This window comes from Cnephaeus nilssonii (genome assembly GCF_951640355.1).
Source record: "Cnephaeus nilssonii genome assembly, chromosome: 2".
Taxonomy (NCBI): domain Eukaryota; kingdom Metazoa; phylum Chordata; class Mammalia; order Chiroptera; family Vespertilionidae; genus Cnephaeus; species Cnephaeus nilssonii.
Window position 1 is genome coordinate 109574189 of NC_137073.1, and position 19755 is coordinate 109593943.

At 47.0% G+C, this 19755-nt stretch overlaps 1 protein-coding gene across 1 annotated transcript in view; it reads right to left on the bottom strand.

Moving 5' to 3' along the window:
• The window catches only part of SLC1A3 (solute carrier family 1 member 3), a 73986-nt gene that overhangs the window by 43078 nt on the left and 11153 nt on the right, over positions 1 to 19755 (bottom strand). The window contains exon 3 of the mRNA XM_079792211.1: positions 9004 to 9141. Coding sequence (XP_079648337.1) covers positions 9004 to 9141 — 138 coding nt within the window. The remainder of the gene's footprint in view (positions 1 to 9003; positions 9142 to 19755) is intronic.

Sequence of the window (19755 nt, forward strand, 5' to 3'; positions counted from 1 at the left end):
GCCTCGCCCAGGACCCGGGCGTCCCTCCCTCTGGCCGGCTGCAGCCATGGGGGACCGTGGGCGGGTGGCTTTACCCTGGCCGCAGCCACAGGCACCTGGGACTCTGGGGCGGGCGGCTTGTCCCTTTCCTGGGCCGCAGTCACAGCTGCTGGTGCCCTGGACTGCAGTCTGGCTGGTCCCCATTCCTCTCTCGCGAGCTCATTTGTGCCTGGCTGATCCCCATTCCTCTCTCCCCAGTGTTGAATGTCTGAGCCATTATGGCGTGAGGGTGTGATGACCATTTGCATAATAGCTCTTTATTATGTAGGATGCCCACTACATATGGAGCACAGGGGAGACAGGGCAGGCACTGTGTCCCGGAAACATATAATGCATGACACTGTCACAGAAAGCCTTGTCTGGTTGGAAGACCTCCTCCCCCCCCCCGTCTATCTCTCTGTCTTTCTGCTGGTAGAAATGCCAGCATCTTTTTACTTGACTTTATGAGACACAGAGAAGCCTTTCATAATGGAATACAGGTTCCCAATAATTTCCAGGATAAGCAGTTCACCGAGCAGAAGTCCATTTAAATCTGAGTCAACAGACGGGCATGTGTGTCTAGTCCTGTGGTTTGCTCTGCGTTTTTCTGTATTATTTCATTTATACAAGTGGTAAGCATTCATTTTATTGAAGTGATTTTAACTAAAACCGTATGGAATAAATAATGAAGCTACTCCTTTGGGAGCATGTGTTAGTAAGTAGGGGCCAGGGGAAAGCCAGGGAAGGCTTCCTGGAAGAGGGGGTATCTGAATGAATAAGGACCTGAACATTCCAGAGAACAATTCTAGAAAAAGTGTAAAATGGTGATTCTCAAGCCTGGGTGCACAGTACAGTCACCTGGAGAACTGTAAAGAAACATCGATTCCCAGGCCTCATTTCACACCAATTAATTGAATAATTCTGGGGTTGGGTGGGGTGGGAGGTGGAGTCTGGGGGCTACATCCCATGTAGTGTAACTGACCGGAATCGGACGGTACAAATTCTCACGTGCATGCCAGAAGTGAGAGGCACACCAGCGGGTGGCTCATGCAGAAGCACCCCCCCCCCACCACCACCTCTTCTAGCCCTAAGCCCAGATCTCCAGTGAGTTCACCAGGCAACGCGCTCTCCTGGAAACCATTCTGTGTCCACAGAAGGAAAGCATCACTTCCCACAGACCCGCGGTTCCAACAGTGGTTTGACGGAAATGATCAAATTGGTAAAATCTTATCTTTCTTAGAGAATAATTCTTTTTTAAAGAAAACCTTAAATTTTTCTTTGTAATTTTTAAAAAAGAAACGTTGAGAAGTTTCTTTCAAACCAGAACCAATCAAAACCACAGGCAAACTTGAAGCAGCTGAACTTCACGGATAAGAAATCCCGGCTCACACAGGCCCACGCTCTCTGGAAAGTCTCCTCTCACACAGAACCTGGAGCCCGGGGCTTCTGATCTTTCAAATCAACACTAATTCCATTTTTACCACAATTATTTTTTCCATCAACATTCATTTCTGAGGGATGAGGTGACCACAGGCTGAATCCTGAGCCAGGGGTTTGTGGCAGCTAATGCAACAGCCGACCCAACCCCAGCTGGTATTCCCAGAGGGCTGGGTCCAGGTCACTGTCCCGACCCAGTCACGTGACATCTGGGCACTGGGTTCAATTCTGGGAATAAAGGGGTGCGGGGGAGGGCAGCCAGGGTGGTGAAGGGCCTGGAAGACCTGGGCACAGGAGAAGGACTGGGACACCTCCGCGTGCTCAGGTGTGTGCCCCCAAACCATCCAAAGAACCTCATTGTCTCCTGCTCCCTAGGGGGCAGTTAGGACCACGGTGGGCCTCACAGGACGCAGACTCCCGCTCGGGAGCCTGGACCATCTGAGGATGGAATGTTCAGGAGGCGGCTGACGGCCACCTTCCAGGCTGGGCAGGGGATTCCCACTCTGGGTGCCAGGTTACCTCCACCTGCCTCAGACAGCCTCAGGGCCCCGGCTCCCCCCTGGAAGGGAAAGTTTCTGTGGTTGAAACCCTGTCAGGCGCCTCTTCTCCCTGACTCCTCCTCTGTGAGGCCACAATCCCTGACGTGACTTTGCTGGGAACCCCAGCTCGTGTCGCGTTGAATGGTGAAAGAGTCAGGGGTGAGAAAAGCAAGGCAGCACCAAAAAACCAAAACCAAAACCAACCGAACCCAAAAAAGCTTTTTGTCTGCTAAAGAGCTGTTTCCTGACTAGGGAGCCGGAAAACTGGAGGGTCAGGAAGAGGGATGGTGGCATTGCTCCTTCTCTGCTTCGGTCCCCACTGGGCCTGCCCTGCCTCAGTCACATGACCCTGTGCTATGGAATCACAAGTCGGTCACATGACCCTGTGCTATGGAATCACAAGTCTATCTCCCAACCACACTTACAACTTCTGGAGGTCAGGGACCTCGCCTTCTTCATTTCGGTACCCTGAGTCCCACAAAAGTGGCTGGTTCATAAAATAACTCCGCAAATGCTTATTGAATGAGACTGTCTGCAATGGAAAGGTAGACATTTTCTGGGATAGCTAGACTTCAATGGCTTTGTCTACACCTCACCAAAGCCCAAATCCACTAAAAAAAAAAAAAAAAGCAAAAAGCAACAAAAAGCAAAACAATAAAAAAAAACATTGAATCACCCAGATTTCCTTTCTATATGACATAAAAAGGCCAGGTGACCTCTTTACCCCTCAGACGGGTCTTCCCATTTTACCCCACAACCTCCCTCTCCGATGGCCATTGCGTGGCCTCCTCTCCCGGGTTTCTGATCAGCCCTGGAGAGAAAAGAAAGCGGGACCTGCCTGGGGGCTGAGCTGCTTCCTGGCTTGTGTCCAGGCGCCATGACAAGTGCTGACACGCGGAGAGACTGGGTTTGTAAAGCTTTGGTGAGCCGGAAGGCTCTGCTCCCAGCCCGGAGGCAGCGCGTGGAGTTTGCTGCCTGCCGTGTGGATTCCGGGGGCCACAGTTTCTCAGGATAATAGACTGGGGCGTTGCATAACCACTGATAGTATTCAGGGCGAGGCACTGTGATGAGGGGATCACACCCCAGGCTGCAGGGCAGAGACCAGTCCCCTCCGGCGGGGAGGAAGGAATTCTCTGGCTCCCATGTTGTTACTGGATGAACTTCATGGTTTCTTCAATTTCCCTTTCATAGGAAAGTGACGGCTGCAGGGATCACAGGCCAAGGACATGTGTGGAATCTGGAGGCTTACTTACACGCCCCTGAAGTGAGCCCTCTCTTCTTGCTCTAGCATTTTCACTTATCCGATGCGGACCACAGGACAGCTCCTACTGCAATATGCTTACTGCCAAAGCTACCACCACCTGAGCAGATGCTACGTGCCCGGTGGCAATCCGCAAATCCTCACAACCCCATGACATAGGCAGTTTTCACCTTCATTTTACAGAGAATGAAAGGGAGGCTCAAAGAACCTCCTCCCTGCCCAAGAGAGATACCCCCCCCCCCCCCCAACACACACACACCAATAAAATGTATGTGTGGGGAGAGGGAACAAACCGACAATTCCTTTCCTTGTACATAAGTGCTGGAGTATTTCAAACAGGCCTCCGCTCCCAGCAGAGTCACGGCGATGAGTAGCTTATTAAATGTTTCTTCAGTTTTGGCAAGTCCTTAGCAAACCCTCCACATGTGCGCCAAGTAAGAATTGCCCGGCTCATCTTTTGCCCTCTCGCGTTAAATGAAATGACAAAAACGACACTCTTATTGCAAACGGTGTTTCTGTGAAGCCACGGGCCATGCTTTCAGGTACGTTTATTGTCTCTAGTTTTATTTATGGCGGCCTGCTGGCTTCCAATTCGGTGAAGCCCCACCTTACAGATTCGGAAGGAAGCTGCTAAGGAATATGTGGCCCATCCCGGAGCCTGTCGCACGGAGGAGGGATTACAGGCAGGCAGGCAGGCGTTCTGTTTTGTTTGATTTTTTTAAAAAAATGCGTTTGTTTCATTTTGGATGCGAAAAAGAACTGTTGGAGTTTCCCAAGGACAAATGGGTTCTAAAGAGCTCTTGTCCTTGGGAATGCTTAGGCAGAAGCCGGACCATGGCTGGGAAGGGATGACTGGGCTGGATCAGTTTCCCCAGATGGAGTGAACACAGCGGCATTTATTTATCTATCCTGGTTGGTGCAGAAACCCCTCCTTAGTTTAAAACCACACAGTGAGAAAGTCATTCGGAATTCTCATTCGCTCCTTTGGGTTACAGGTAAAACAGAGTCTTAATCTGGTGCTCATGTGGATTTCCCTCCTCATTCACACTTGCAATTTCGCCCCCAGGTCTCAGGCCCTGAGAGTCTTTGGCAGCCAACAGCATCATCTATACTCCCGTTACACTGTGATCTATTATCTCCTTCATCAGACAAGTGACAGGGGGTGTCCCGCTTCCACAATGATTTGAGGCATTAGAAGAAAAGTATGTTGATTTAAAGAACATTTTCAGTAAATGATGGAGATTGCCATGACTCGAAAAATCAGATTTGAGATCAATTTCTTAAAATCAATCAAATTGTCTCTTTTTTGATGGGAATACAGAGGCCCAGCCTTCCTCCCTCCCTTGTAGTTGTAATTGGAATTTACGTAAGTTGTGTGATTTAAGCGAGGCAGGGAAATTCTCCCTCCCCGCCCAGCATACATCATGCTGGGTCCTAGCCCTTTGTACTCATGTACGCTCTGTGCCTAGCTCAGTGTCTGATGTAGTAAGAGCTCAAAAAGTAGCTGTTAATGAATGAGTGAATGTTCCAAGATCAACTTCATGCATTCCATAACCCTGCCTCCTGGGTGCTTTCCACAGGCCCCAGACATCACTGGTGCTGTTGCCAGCCCCCTAGCAACCTTTTACTTACAATTTGCCCAACTCCACAGTGACTGCTTGTCAAAAGGGATGATCCCCCCCTTCCAGAAAACCGGTGACCCGAAAGATTTCCTTTTAGGTAAGGGACTGAAGAGGAATGGACACTTAGAATGAGAAAGGAAGAGAGCACTAGTTTTCAGAAAAGATTCAGGGGTAAAGAGGAGGCGATAATTCCGCCTACGTAGCACAACCTGAAATGGAATTTAATTATCATCTAGTGAATTCAATCAGACGAAGCCAGCCAAACCAACTCATATTTCTGGCATGAAATATCTAGCTTGGCTGTCCATCCCAACCAAATCAACGGAAACCAGTGCCAAACTCCCGTTTTATTGTGTGGCGTATTGGCACAGACATACTCTTCTTGTTAAAAATAAAAAATAAAATAAGAAAGGTGCTTGAGTACAAATCCAGCAGCTTCTGGAACGCTAACACACACCAACGATGTTGGGAAGGATTGGACTCCCAACTTCAGGAGAAAGAGAACACGACTCGCAGGGGCTTTCGGGCCACGACTCAAACGTGAGGTTTCGAGGACAAAAACCTAACCCAGATTCCCCAGAGTCGAAATGCGACGTAAGTTCAATCACATGTGCAGCATCTTCTCCAACGAAGCACCTGACCCCAGAGATGCGAGAAGGGCCTCGTGCATTGCAATCTCTGCCTGCACAGGCCCTGGCACGTCTGACCTCGCGAGCACGAAGGCTGTTGAGCCCTTTCCTGTTGGGAAGTACTTCCTATGAAAGGGTGACCTCTGAGTCCTTATTCTTGGGTTCCCGTCAGGAGCCGAAAAGCCCAGCACAGCCAGGACACAAGGCGGTGAACCCCAGAGGACGGAGAAGAGGGATTTCCCAGCGGCTGTTTGTTCTGTGGCCAATGAACCTGGTGTTGAGTAGCTGATTTCATGTAGAGTTAAGCTCTGACATGGGACTGTCAACAGTGGAATAAGGTGACCGATGAGACTCAGTGCGAGACCCAGTGTGACCCCATGGATGCACGAGCTAATCAGTGCATCTCTGCTTTATCTCAGACACTCAAGCCCCAAGGGTTACACTGGGTCTGCAGGCGAACCGTTGCCTCGCAGTGTTTCGTTCTGTTAGTTGTATGAACACATAAAACTCTAGAGGTTCTTAGGACATTCAGGATTTCGGGATCCTCTTGAAAACCTAGAAGACTGGGCCCTTGTTGACACCTGGAAACGACGGGCTGGAGCTGGTAATTTTCAGGTCCCAATAGTCTCCTGGCCTCCCTCTGCCTACACTGCTCTGCCAGCCGGGCCTCTTCCCCCGTATCATCGCACTGGTCCATGCTACTTCTCCTGCCGAACAGGAGCATTTCTCTGAGTCCATGACCCCAGCAGAGGAGGAAACCGAACAGCAGCCGGAAATGGCAGTTTCGTAAGTGGAGTCACCTGCTTGGCCACGGGAGGCATTTGAGCTTGCTTCTCCCATTTAGAAGAGTGGACCCTGAGTCTGTTCCCTCCTCCGCAACGCGTTCCCTAGTAACATCTCCCAACACTCCTGGGGACCCTCCAGAGGGTGTGTAATTTGCAGAAGTACCTCCTCCCTCTCCTTCTCGCCGGGTGATACCCCACTTTGGTGTAGAATCATTGCGCTTAAAACTGAAGGAAATGCTCATTGAATCAATCAGGCATTCCAATGAACCCTAAGTATCTAAGTTACTGTGTAGCTTGGAAATGACTTCTATGAGACTGACACCTTAAAAGGATCTTTGGCAAACGAAATAATCATGCCCCTTGTCTTCACACAGGCCTGGAGAAAGAGCTGCCACTTCTTTCTTAATGGCCCCAAGTGACAGCATCCCCAACGTGCCATTAGGTTACTTAAAAAAAAAAAAAAGTTTATTGGATTGTAATGTTGTCTGAATTTACCACCTTTGTCAAAAAAGCCAACTCAAAGCTTCTGATATAGTCTATAATTCCTCAAAGTCAGCAACTTATGGACAGCTTCAGCATCTATAGTCGACCTTTCACTAGCCAGGCAAACTTCCCAAAATAATCTTAGTGAACGAGTTGTCTTCTCAAATTCTCTTGCTTTTCTATGTCCCTTTTGAATAACCTCCTCTGGAAAATTACCAAGCCTTGCTGCATTAAAGCCATAGCTTTTAGGACAAGCTCCCTTAATGAATTTATAAAGGAAGGTAACAGCCTCTTGACTGGGATCTGATTACATTTTAAAAGTTCATTTCATATGGGCTGTTTGCAGCTTAGCATGCCTGTCTCTTTAACAACCACATTATAAATATTGATGAATTCACTGAGGTTTGCCCACAAATGTCCCTTTAACCATGCAAAAGGGATTGCATCGTAATATTTTTTTCCCAGCACAATTACTCAATGAAGTCTCTTATTCCTCCCATAAATTTGACGTGTTAAGTATTAGAAAATACCGGGAAATGCCACTTCAAGTTAACCATCAACTAGGATGGCTGCTGAGGGGGAGTAGTATTTTCTCAAATGCTTCCTAGTGAGGGCTTTCCCCTCATAAAGGGTAACATGGGGTGTTGAGCACAATTACCAGAAAGCGGGAACCTCGAAACACCGATGCCTCCCTTGAAGAGAGAGGATCAAGGAACCGGGACGCCTCCGTTTGTGTCCAGGTGCCAGCCCGTGGGATGGGGAGGGGGGACCCCGCTCCAGAAAATACAACGGCGGAGGTGGGCTCTGTCCACGCATTGCTGCGAAGCGCTTGTTTCCAGCTAACAGCGGCGTGTGGATACAGAATGCGGTTGTGCCCTCATGTGAGCACTGACCTAGCCTCTGTGATAAGGCGGCAGGGATCACCCCTGGTCAGCAGCGGGCCAGGCCAGGTTCAAAAACAAGCCTCCCAGGGCATCCTCTCCGCATGATCGTTTTATGGGCCAGTCTCCCTCCAACGGGAGCTCCCTGTGCGTGCAACCACTCGTTTAAATACCTGGGCAAGTGGGAGCCAGCATCGATCGGCCAGGCGTGGAGGAGGAATCTGACATAGTTTCTGTCCGAGTCAGGGCCAGCCCCCCAAGGCATGAAGTGGTTGGGCTTGTGCCCCATGACCTTTGAGCTGTCCTGTGAAGTTCCCATTGCGCAGATGTCTTGCGAGGAGATTGTAAACGCCCTTGAGAACTCCCTGGGAGGGGAGAGAGGCGCAGAGCCAGCTCACCTAGGAGGAGTGGCTTGCCTAAGGGGGGACTGTGGGCCAAGGGTGGAAGAGAGATCAGGGTGAGTAAAACCCGAGCTCTGGGCTTCAGCTACCGCCCAGAAACCACCCTGCTGGGCAGCGCCTATGGGCACTCCTCCTCCAAGTCAGCGATGGGCGGTGGGGAAGGAGAGGAGTGGGCAGAAGGAACGGCGACGCTTCCCTGCGGCGTCTTGGCTCCGTGTGCGCTCACCAACCACACGCACACGGGAGGCTTGGGAGTGCGTGGTGAGCATCACCTCTCGACAGGGCTTCCCAGGAGGCTCCGCTCCCGTCCTGGTGGCTCTGAGAACAAGCATTCTGCATCAATAGCTAACAGGCTGGCCAACCAGACGCTCTCTGGGTGGGATGAGAGGGTGAGAAAACAGACCTCTGTACGCTCTTGTCACCTAGGCTGCGGTGGTCAGAGAGGTGCTGTAGGGTTTAGCAGGACCCCTCCTTCGTGGCCAGGCAGACCAGATTATATGCCTGTTTCTTTTTTTTATTTATTTTTTAAATATATTTCTTTATTGATTTCAGAGAGGAAGGGAGAGGGATAGAGAGATAGAAACATCATGATGAGAGAGAATCATTGATCGGCTGCCTCCTGCACGCCCCCTATTGGGGATTGAGCCCACCACCCAGGCATGTGCCCTTGGCCGGAATCGAACCTGGGACCCTTCAGTCCGCAGGCCGACGCTCTATCCACTGAGCCAAACCAGCCAGGGCTACGTGCCTGTTTCAATGTTTCCTCTTGTGATGGGTAAAACACAAGGTGCTATCACTCATGCATTACTAAAGCCGCCTTTCCATCATTTTGAAGGAACTTTTTTTTCTTTTTTTTCCTAGAACAGAGCATGCACCCAGCAGAAACCCAAAGAGCGTGTTTTCCTGAGCAATCCTGAGGCACACGTCTGACAACCCGCCTCCGGTACCTGTGACCAGACTGGAGATGATCAGCGGCAGCACCAGCATCTGCAGCATCCGCATCAGGAGCTCCCCGGGGAAGGAGAAGTACTTGACCTCCCGGTAGGTCATTCTGTACGGCCGGAGTGTAAATCCAAGGATTGTCCCTAAGGGGGGACGAGAAGAAGAAGAAGAAAAACGGAGTCTTTTAGAAACCGAAGTCACAGTCCTAGAAAATGGAATAAGGATTGTCTGGTGATCATGCCTGTCGGACAAGAGTAACTTCATTGAAGCAACAAATAGGTGTGCCCATCTTTCCAGTCGGTCTGGGAGGGGAAGGCTGAACCCAGGGCTCCAAGTAGAACGTATGGGAAAGTTCTTTGTCTGACTTCAATGCAGTGGAATCAGCTTGGACATGGCTCAGTACAGAGTTACAAAGATGGGGGGATACCTAGGAGACAAATGATGTATGCCCGAACAAGGCCATATAAAGAAACAAAAGCCTTAGTATAATGAAGTCCCTTCGTACAGCAGATGTTTAGAACGGCCGGCATAACGGCCTATAATGGGTGGTGTAATTTTATTTTTTCCAAAAGAAACCAAACACCTCCTCTCGTCCACACTGCTGACCCATTTGCATCACTCCTGTGCCCGCACACCACTCTTTCTACATGGTCTTGGCATCGCCTGGGCAACTGTATTGTACAGACTTGTTAGTTGCTGGCAAGAGAACACTGCAAAGTGGGTAAAGACTTTTTTCCCAACAATTTCCCCCTTAACCTTAGAGGAAATTAAGGGAAAGAGACAGCAATTTTCTCCTTAATTTTCCTTCCGCTCCTGAAACTTTAAAACATATGTTTAAAATAATAACTTTATGTGTAAATCAAATTGCACATGCTACCTTTTGAAATACTTGGAAATGAACAAAGGTAGTGAATAAATTTTACTACTTCTCCCTTGTCCTAATTTACGTTCTTTGCCCCCAAAATTTAGTTGTTCCATTATTGTAATTTTTTATTTTTTTGCCCAGCTATTACTAAAATGTGTCTAGATGTAGCTGTTCATGTAAGCTACTGATTAGGGGATTGGGAGAGAATACTGGGTAGACACAAGCTTTTCCAAAGGATGCAAGCAGTCTTTCCAGGAAGCTGCACCATCCTAACTTCTTATGATATGGGGCACAAAGTTCATTTCCATTGTCACTGCAACTCCAATTTCAACTCTTGGCTCTCAGCAGCCATGAAGCACCTATTCTTTGATGACACACTCTGATACTCTAATTAGAGTCTGTATCTATGTGACTAAAAACAAAATCTGGCTCACTCAGTGTTCAGGGTCCTCAGGAAAACATGTATTGCTTTTTTTCCCTAATGTAACAGTAATATGTTCGAGAGAGAAACGTTGAATAGGAAAATGTAGAAAAGTGTCAGCAAAAGACTGCCCATCTTGGTTCCACCACTTACATAGCACATAGCTCATGCTTTACTGAGCTCTTAGTATATGCCCGGCATTGTTGGCTGTGCTTTACTTGTGTTAGGAAATTTAGTCCTCACAAAACCCCCAGGAGGTAGGTGCTGCTTAACCACTAATTTACTGATGGAGAAATCTAATCACAGGGAACTTAAAACTTGTCCAATTCCAACAGCTACTCAATCTCAAAGTCAAGTAGCTACTCAAGTGGCAGAGCTGGGAGTTAAGCCCAGGTGGTTTGGGCTCAGATCTCACATCCTTTTGATTTTTCTGTGTTTTTTTTTTTTTTAAATTGATTTGAGAGAGAGAGAGAGAGAGAGAGAGAGAGAGAGAGAGAGAGAAAGGGATAGAGAGATAGAAACATCATTGATTGGCTGCCTCATGCACACCCCCTACCTGGGATTGAGCCCATAAACTCGGGCATGTGCCCTGACCAGGAATAGAACTGTAACCTCGTGGTTCCTAGGTCAATGCTCAAACACTGAGCCATGCTGGCCGAGCAGATCTCACATTCTTGAGGACCTCACATACTTCCTGCCTCTCCACTTAAGGGAAAGACAACATGGTCATTTCAGTCATCACGGTCACTGCATATATATATATATATATATATATATATATATATATATATATATACCTTTTTTATTAGGTGGTTTCTTCAAGAGTTATAAACTTTCATTTCCCTCCCTCTCCCAAGTTTAATACATCTTTAATTCAGTTTTACTTCTTTGATTGTTTGCTTGCTTTGTTTTAAGATATTGAACTTTTCATCTTCCTGAACTTGGATTAGGGTAAGGCATGGACTTCGGAGTTTCAGTGTGCACAGGAATTGTACAAGACTCTGGTTATACCTGGGTCTTGCCTGCTTATTCATACCGAGGCTTTATCTTCTAATAAGAAAGTAAATCAATAAAGATTTATACATTTTACTTTACTTCTAGTCACATGTAATTTCACTGGAATTCTGTTTGCTGGCCTTTAGTTAAATGCATTAAAACTTTTGTCATTCAATTATAACAAAAAAATATACAAAGGAAACTCGCTTTGGTCACTTGGAATTTGAACATATCAAGCTATCAGAACTTTTCTATATCCTCCAAGTAACTATTTAAGACCAGGTTTGGGTTTACAAGGTCATCTCTAAGTTGGCTATTTCTAGAAATGTCTCTATTCATGTACAACATTTCCAAAGGTGAGTAGGACCCACACTAATCCAGAAGATCTATTTAAGTTATAATTTAGAAAAAATGGGTAGAATAGCTGCTCTACAAATGACACAGATTCTAGGCTAAGCAAGGAACAAGCCAGTGTAGATGGAGGAAGAGATTCTTTTTTTTTTTTTGAGATTATTCTTTCTAAACACTAGGGGCACTTGATCCCAACCCCCAAGGTCCAATCTTTGCCAACACGGACTTTACTCCCCTCTACAACCACACCAGCTGCACGCTTCCCTCCTTTTTCTCTCCCTGGTGCTCCATGTTATCGTCTCTCCTCTTCCTCCATCAAACCCCACATTTACTCAGTGCAACCAGTTTTCGTCTAGGTGTTAGGAGGCAAAGTCAGCCAGCTCAGTGAATGGATTCTGGGCATCGCATGAATGATAAAGTCTCTTAACTCCCCAATCTGCCAAATAAATATCTAATATACAACAGCAAGACAGTCCAGGAGCCAACGTCTCAAGAGGTGGTGAGATTTTTCCCTGTCTCCTTCCAGTCAACAAGCCTGTTTGCTTGGAAGTACAGTCCTGATATCAACAACTCTAGTCTGTCTCAGTTTCTTTACATTCTCCAGTGCAGGAACCACATTTTCTAAAAGCTCCTATTTATGGTAGGGACACCAGAGAAGATATCACTTATTTATAAGGCCTAGTTTTAAGTCAAATGCTTTGAAAACAGGAGTTATTTAGACTAATAAATATTGTTAATACTTTAAATCAGTTTTGTTCCTGACTATGCTTTGATCTGCTTACTATTTCTAGGTTTCCCAAGTGAGCCATGTCTACTCTTGGGGAAGAGATCATGTTGGGGAAGGGGAAGATTTATTGAGCCCTTAGTATGTGTTAATGGGGGCATGATCCTCCTCGCAGCTGTATGAAGTAGATATTATCTTGTCTATTTTCAAGATGAATACACGAATTCATCTTACTCAAGTTTACAGAGCTAGGAAGTGGGGAGTCTAAACAAAGCCTTCTACTACCTTTAATGCCTCTTCAACACAAACACATCCTTGCAGCCTGAGTCTGGCTCCTGGGTGTTCAGCCTCTCTAGCCTCTAACCTGTGGGAGCGTTGGAGTGGTCATCTTGGATCTGCTAGAGGTGTCCTGGGGGCACCCAGCACATCTGGAAACCCATTTCAGGTCCTACACATGAGGACCCCAAAATATGGCTATTTGTACCATGTCACTGTTTAAAAGGGCTACACTAACTCCCCTTTTACGGAACGATTTAACTTGTATGAAATTTATTGATTAAAATAGCCCACCTTTTCCCTCCACTGCACACATTTGAATTCTTGGAAAGCATCAGCAGCAAAGGTGGAAAGGACATTCCATAAAAACCTGCTTCAGGTTCCCGTGGGTAATGACAACAGCTAACAGTCCTCAGCACATGCAAGACCCCAAGACCTCACAAGGACACTGCCTCACAGATCAATGGAGGCCAGGACTATGAGTGCCCAGGACCCACAGATGAAGGACCAGAGCCACTGAGAGGCCAGGTAAACTGCCAAAACCGCACAGATGGCACAGGTTGGAGCGGTGGTCCATGTAGAGAGGGGTCAGTCTGCTTCCCCAAGGCCAGGTGAGTGCCCCAGGTAGTCTTCACACCCACTTATCCAATCCAGGCCCCGGACTCCTACTCACTATGGTCATGCTACTAACTGAAAGGGCCCAAGTGAGTACACCATACAATGACTGGCTTTTTGTTCTATTTTGAATTAGGGTAACTAACTGCAGAGCTTAAGCTGGGAAAAGGTTTTGTTGATCTTACTTAATGAAGTCAACACCTAGCATTTTTCAATTCAAACAAAATACGCTTTTCTAGCATTTTCCAATTCAAACAAAACACCAACTTCAAACAAAATACCTTTTTCTTGCCTGGCTGGCTAGCTCAGTGGTTGAGCATTGACCTATGAATCAGGAGGTCACGGTTCAATTCCTGGTTAGAGCACATGCCCATGTTGTGGGCTCGATCCCTAGGCGTGGGGTGTGCAGGAGGCAGCTGATCAATGATTCTCTCTCATCACTGACATTTCTATCTCTCTCTCCCTCTCCCTTCCTCTCTGAAATTAATAAAAATATATGTGTTTTTTAAAAGACCTTTTTCTTCGGCTGTCTGCTCCCACCACAGCATTAGGGTGGATTCGGGGTGATGAGGTTGGCCGGCTATCAGCATCCAGTCAAGAGGAAATGTTCTGAATGCGAATCTGCTTTTTTGGGGTGAGCACTCCAGGGTTCTGATCACATTCTATCCCAGAACAGAAAGCTCTCCCTGAAGCACGTTCTCACAGCCTGATGCTCAGGCTTCTCAGAGCGCCCCCACCTGCCCTTCAGATCGATTCGAGGTGGTGGTGGTGGTGGGGGAGGCAGCTCATGGCCTCTGCAGAGCGGAGCCCCATTAGTGGGCACTTACGTGCAGCACATTGATTGATATTCCCAGAGCCAATGAAACCCTTTGCGGCCACCCGACCTTTAGAGCAAAAGAACGGATGCTTATTATTGATTACTCTGCAAAAATAACAGTAATACGCAGAACGACTTCCCAACAGGATTTGTGAGAGCTGAAGCTAACTGTGCTGAGTTTCCACCTTGGTGACATTAGACAATACGCAGATGTCACAAGCAATGACCAGACTGCTCACGCTCAGTCAACAGTCTTCTCTCATTCTCGTTTCCACATTTTAACCAGATTTCTAGAATCTAGGAAATAACTGGACCGCTTAATGTGATCGAAATGAACTCTGGTTGAACGCTATGAAAAAAGATGCATTTTTATTTAAGTACTTTCTCTCTCCTACTGTGGAAAGCTCCAGAAGAGAGTCCGTCAGGGGTTTCCTGTTTCCCCCGGGGAGTCTGCACAACAAACGCTTCTTTGGGAGATTAAATATCACTCTGCTTTCTAAATAAGACACAATGTGCACGCTGGGGCCTCAGGGAGGGGACATCGTGGGTCTGCTGTTGCAAGCCACACACACACACACACACACACACACACACACACACACACACTTAAAAGCTAAAGACCTATTTTAAGCATTTGGTCCATATTTAACCTGAAAAACAAACAAACAAACAAAAGAAACACACTGAAAATATTAGAAAGTTATTTAAGAGTTAAAAAATGAGGGCAATTTGAAGTAAACTTTGGAGCAAATCACCCAATTTACCTTTTGGCAAACGCTGGAGTTTGAAATAGTGAAATATTAGTAAAGTTCCTACCTCACCTCCAAACTGGGTCATGAACAGATTGGCAGACCAGTGCCTTCTAGAGTAATTATTCAGAATGCAAAATTCTCCAGAAAACGAGAGGGTGCCCCCAGACTGCTCAGAAGCCAGCAGAGCATCTAAAAGTAACGTGGCGTTGGTCTCGAGAGGCCTCACGCTCCGAGGCTGGCCATGAGAAACCCACCAAACGCCCACCGGAGATGGGCCCACTAGCTCTGCCAGCCTTACACTGCCCACCGGTCAACGGGCATCCGAACGCTGACGCAGCAAAACTTGGCCTAGGGATCTTTAGCCAGAAAGGGACCATGCTGGCCACTAGTATGCAAGACGGCTCAAGGAAATACAAGTATCAAGCATGTTTGCTGATAGTGGGTCACTGGTTTCACATGACAAAATACTACTATTTCTCAGCTAGGAATTTTCCCCCTACTACTATTTCTCAGCTAGGAATTTTCCCCCCACTTTTGTAACAACAACAACAAAACAAACCTGGCACTACTTTGTCTCAAGGTCACAACTATCATGAGATGCAATGTATTAGGTACGCTGTCTGATGTAGCAAAATCGCCGGAGTGACATCCATCACCTTTGCCATAGACTCTTGGTTAGAAGCAAGGCCACAGGTCCCACTTACTCTGACAGGTGAGCGGCACAGAGTGGTTAGGGGTCTGTGTAACCTGCGAAGTCTCTACGCCTATTCACCAAGCCACTTCTCCCGTGATGTAGACAAACTCGTGGAGATGCTCTCTAGACCAGGCGTCCTCAAACTACGGCCCGCGGGCCACATGCGGGTGTTTTTGCCATTTTGTTTTTTTACTTCAAAATAAGATATGTGCAGTGTGCATAGGAATTCGTTCATAGTTTTTTTAAAACTATAGTCCGGCCCTGCAACGGTCTGAGGGACAGTGAACTGGCCCCCTGTTTAAAAAGTTTGAGGACCCCTGCTCTAGATGTTTGGTGAATGAGTGATGTTGGGATTTTAGCCCCAGCCCTGCCTTTACCTCTCATGTGATCTTCTATATGCCTCAGATCCCCCCACCCCCCAATTTATAAACAAAGAAGGGTTTAAACATAACCGTCTTTTTAGCCTGGACTACTGTGGTACCTTCTAACTGGTTTTCCTGCTTCCACTTTGGATCCCCACAGTCTAACACCCAGAGGGACCCTTGAAAACCTCCTGTCTGCTCCCTCCACCGGCTCCCCATCTCCCCGGAAGTGAAAGCCTAGGCCACGCACCGTCTGTACCTGGCCTGCCTCCCTCGCCCCACTACGCTCCGACCTCATCTCCTTCGCCCCCTCACCTCTGCTTCAACACCTGCCTCCTTGTTCACACAATCCCACTTTATGGCCTTTGTACTCTGCTCTCTGCCTAGAACTCTTCCCAGGTAGTCACAAGCTTTACTTGCTTTACGATTTAGTTCCAATGTCATCTTTCTTCATAAGGTCTACCCTGAACTTTCTTTCCCCTTGTCTCGCTTTATTTCTTTCAGTAGTTGTTATCACCTTCCAAAATACAATATAATTTTCTAATTTATTATGCTTATTGTTTATTATTATCTCTCTCTGCTAAAATATAAGCTCCATGAGATCAGAGATTTTCTTTGTTTTTTCAGTTTTGTTCACTATATATTAAGCCCTCAAAACAGTTCCTGGCATGGCAGGTGCGCAATCTATTGTTGAATAAATGAACTCAGGATGGCTGTTGCTGTTCAGATGACCAGTATGCATGAGTGCCTGGCCCCCAGCTGGTGCTGAACAGTGTCCCGGATGGAGGAATCATTGTGCTTCACAGTCAATCTTATTCCCCACTGCCCTCCGTGAGCATAGCAGCCTACACGCAGAAACACCCCTCTCTTCCAAACTGTCATTCCTCTCTCATGATCTGTGAAACTGGCTCTTGACTGAACTATGACGACTCATGCTTATATTTCTAGATTCACAAATGAGGATTGATAGCTCCCGATCCCTAACTCTCTCACAGGCAGGTTTTGTTTTGTTTTTAAATGAAGGCCAGCAGGTGTGAAAGACCATGGACTGAGAGTCACAGAGGAGGTTTCTGGACCTGATACTGCCAGTAAATTATGCCAGTAAATCCTTTACTGAAGTGATTGAACCTTCATAGCCAACCTACAGGATTTAATATCATCATCCTGCGGATGAGGAGACTGGGTCCTAGAAAGAATAAGCCATTTGTACGAGGTTACATGGCCACTGAGTGAGGCTGGCAGAATGAGGGCTCAAACTTTGATCTGCCTGTTTCCACAGCCCAGTATCTTCACGTCACATAATCATTTTTAGCTTTTTTTTTTAATCTGAAAAATGGGAGGGATCCATAGGAATAGGCGGTATCTAAGATCTTCTTGAAATTTATATTCTCAGCCAATATTCTGAGTTTAAAGGAATCAAAGAACCATGTACACCGATAAAGCATTACAAAGCTTAGCTGCATTGTATGAGTTCATCTTGTTTCTTCTAATGAATTCTACAGTCCTGGATAATGTATATGAAAACATAGAAGTCCAAAAAATGCTATGTCAATCTGTCATTACAGTAATTATGACAGGTATGCAATAAATCATTATTTGAGGGACCTAATAAGAGTGTCTGTTTCAGAACTCGGCTTGATTGTAGCCCATTTTGGAGACGTCACAAGCCTGTCTTCTATCAGCCTAATGAGGCCGGTGGACATTGAAGCTCCATTGGATTGTTTTCACAAAGAGGCCAAGGGCATCGTAACGAATTTACCTGCAAAAGGAGTCTGCGGGGGGGGGGGGGGGGGGGGGGGGAAGACCTGTGAGAGCCTGTCCCAGCCGTGGTGCCCTGAGGAGCCAGCCCCGAGACTGAGGGCCAAGGAGCGCAGGTGCAGGCTCACGCCCGCACGGGTGACCTGAGAGACACGTGCGCCCGAGGGTCCCTGGAGCCTGAAAGGCCTGGTGCTGTCTTCCTAACATGGCACTCCCACAGGCTATGCAGAATGGAAATGTAATTTACTACTAACCCTACTTGTCTCTAAAGGCCCACACCATTGTCATTTAAAAATGTCTTCTAGCCCAGCCAGCGTGGCTCAGTGGTTGAGTGTCAACCTATGAACCAGGAGGTCAGGGTTCGATTCCCCATCGGGGCACATGACTGGGTTGCGGGCTCCATCCCCAGTGTGGGGTGTACAGGAGGCAGCCGATCAATGATTCTCTCTCATCATTGATGTTTCTCTCTTTCTCCCTCTCTGAAATAATATATATATATTTTAATATTCTATTTGAGAAATAATTATCAGAAATAAAATCCTTGGAACCCATTATCTTCCTTTCTGGCCAAAAATATTGTTCCGAGTGAGTAGAAGCTGGAAGTGGAAGATGTGGAAAGTTCCCAAGTTCCCCTGTACCTTCGGCTGGTGTGTCGTGCGCTTGCCTGCTCGCACGTGGCAAAGCACGCGCATCCTTACCTCTGCAGTGGCAACTGCGGGCCAAACTGTTTTCTGAATCCCACCGTTTGGAGGAGTACATGGCAACCTCCGTGGGGTATAAATTAGCAATATTTATCAAAATTCCCAATGTGTATACCCTCCGTCTCAGCAATTTCATTTCTAGGGATGTGGCTCACAGTCACCTGGATGAGATTACTATGATACAAAATTATCCACTACACCATTAAAACATCATACCTAGAGGCTGGAACCGACCGAAGTGTCCATTCCCTGGGAACTGCTCAAAGGCGACATGGTGCACCCGTGCAACGCGGCCCCAAGGCAGAACGGGGGGCCTTTTCTGGGGTGACAGGGAACAAGACCCAAGAAATGGTGCAAAGGGAAAACAGCAAGGTGTGAAGTGGGCTATGTACGCCATGCCACCAATTTGTGTACAAAAGGAAAAAAAAAGTGTGCATTTTTATGCTCATAAAAGAACTCTAAAGGCACAGAAGAAACTGGTAAGAGGGTACACTGAACACCCGGGGACATGCGTGGGTGGAATACTCCTACTCTGTACGGTTTTGGACCTTTTGATCTGGGGCAGTATACATGTATGCATTTCATAGGTAACATAACAAAAGAAAGAAGCAAAAAGACATGGCCCACACTTTTAAAAAAATCTGACTGAAGTGTCTTCTACATCTTTTCTGTTCGATGCTTTGATCGTCCTAAAACGTCACTTTGGGTCTGGGCTGGCTTCTCCTCAAGGCCGCTTTAATTTGCTTCCACAAAGAGTTTACTTAGTTTGGGCCATGACCGAGGAGAGCCACTAGTGCTCAGATTGGTGGTGAGTGGATCACTTTCTGACCAAACAGCTTTTTTTTTTTTTTCTGGACCAGGAAGTGGCTCTAAAAAAAACTTTGAACTCAATCATTACAGATAGGCTCCTGGGCTGCTTCCACCAGTTAGCCGTTGGAGTTGCAAGGATACCAAGGCTGAGCACTCACATGGCAAGCCACGTGGCGGAGGTCTCATGCCGGCTCACCACCCATCACATTGTGCAAAGCACCGCAATGCCAGGACTTACAGAGCCCTGCTGAGTTTACTGACTCTCAGCTTTGTTTACACGACTACTTCATTTGCCTTAACAAAGCAAATCTGAGAACACAAAAATAAATAAGTCGGTACAGAGACAACTCTGGCCAGAAGCAGAATCTTAAAGGACTCGTCATTTCCTTCTTGATGCCTTCGCCTTCACATTCGGTGACAAGCTGAAGACACCAGGGTTTTGCCTTCCTTGCTTTAAAGATGGAATTTCAAGAGATGCTAAAAGCAGGGGCCATCTTTTCGGAGGAAGAAGGGCAGCAATTGTCCATCGCCGCTCTCATTTGGGGTAAATGAGCCTCATCTTACAAGATCCCGAACACAAAGTCTCTCACTAATAGCCCAGTGTGCTCTCCCCGG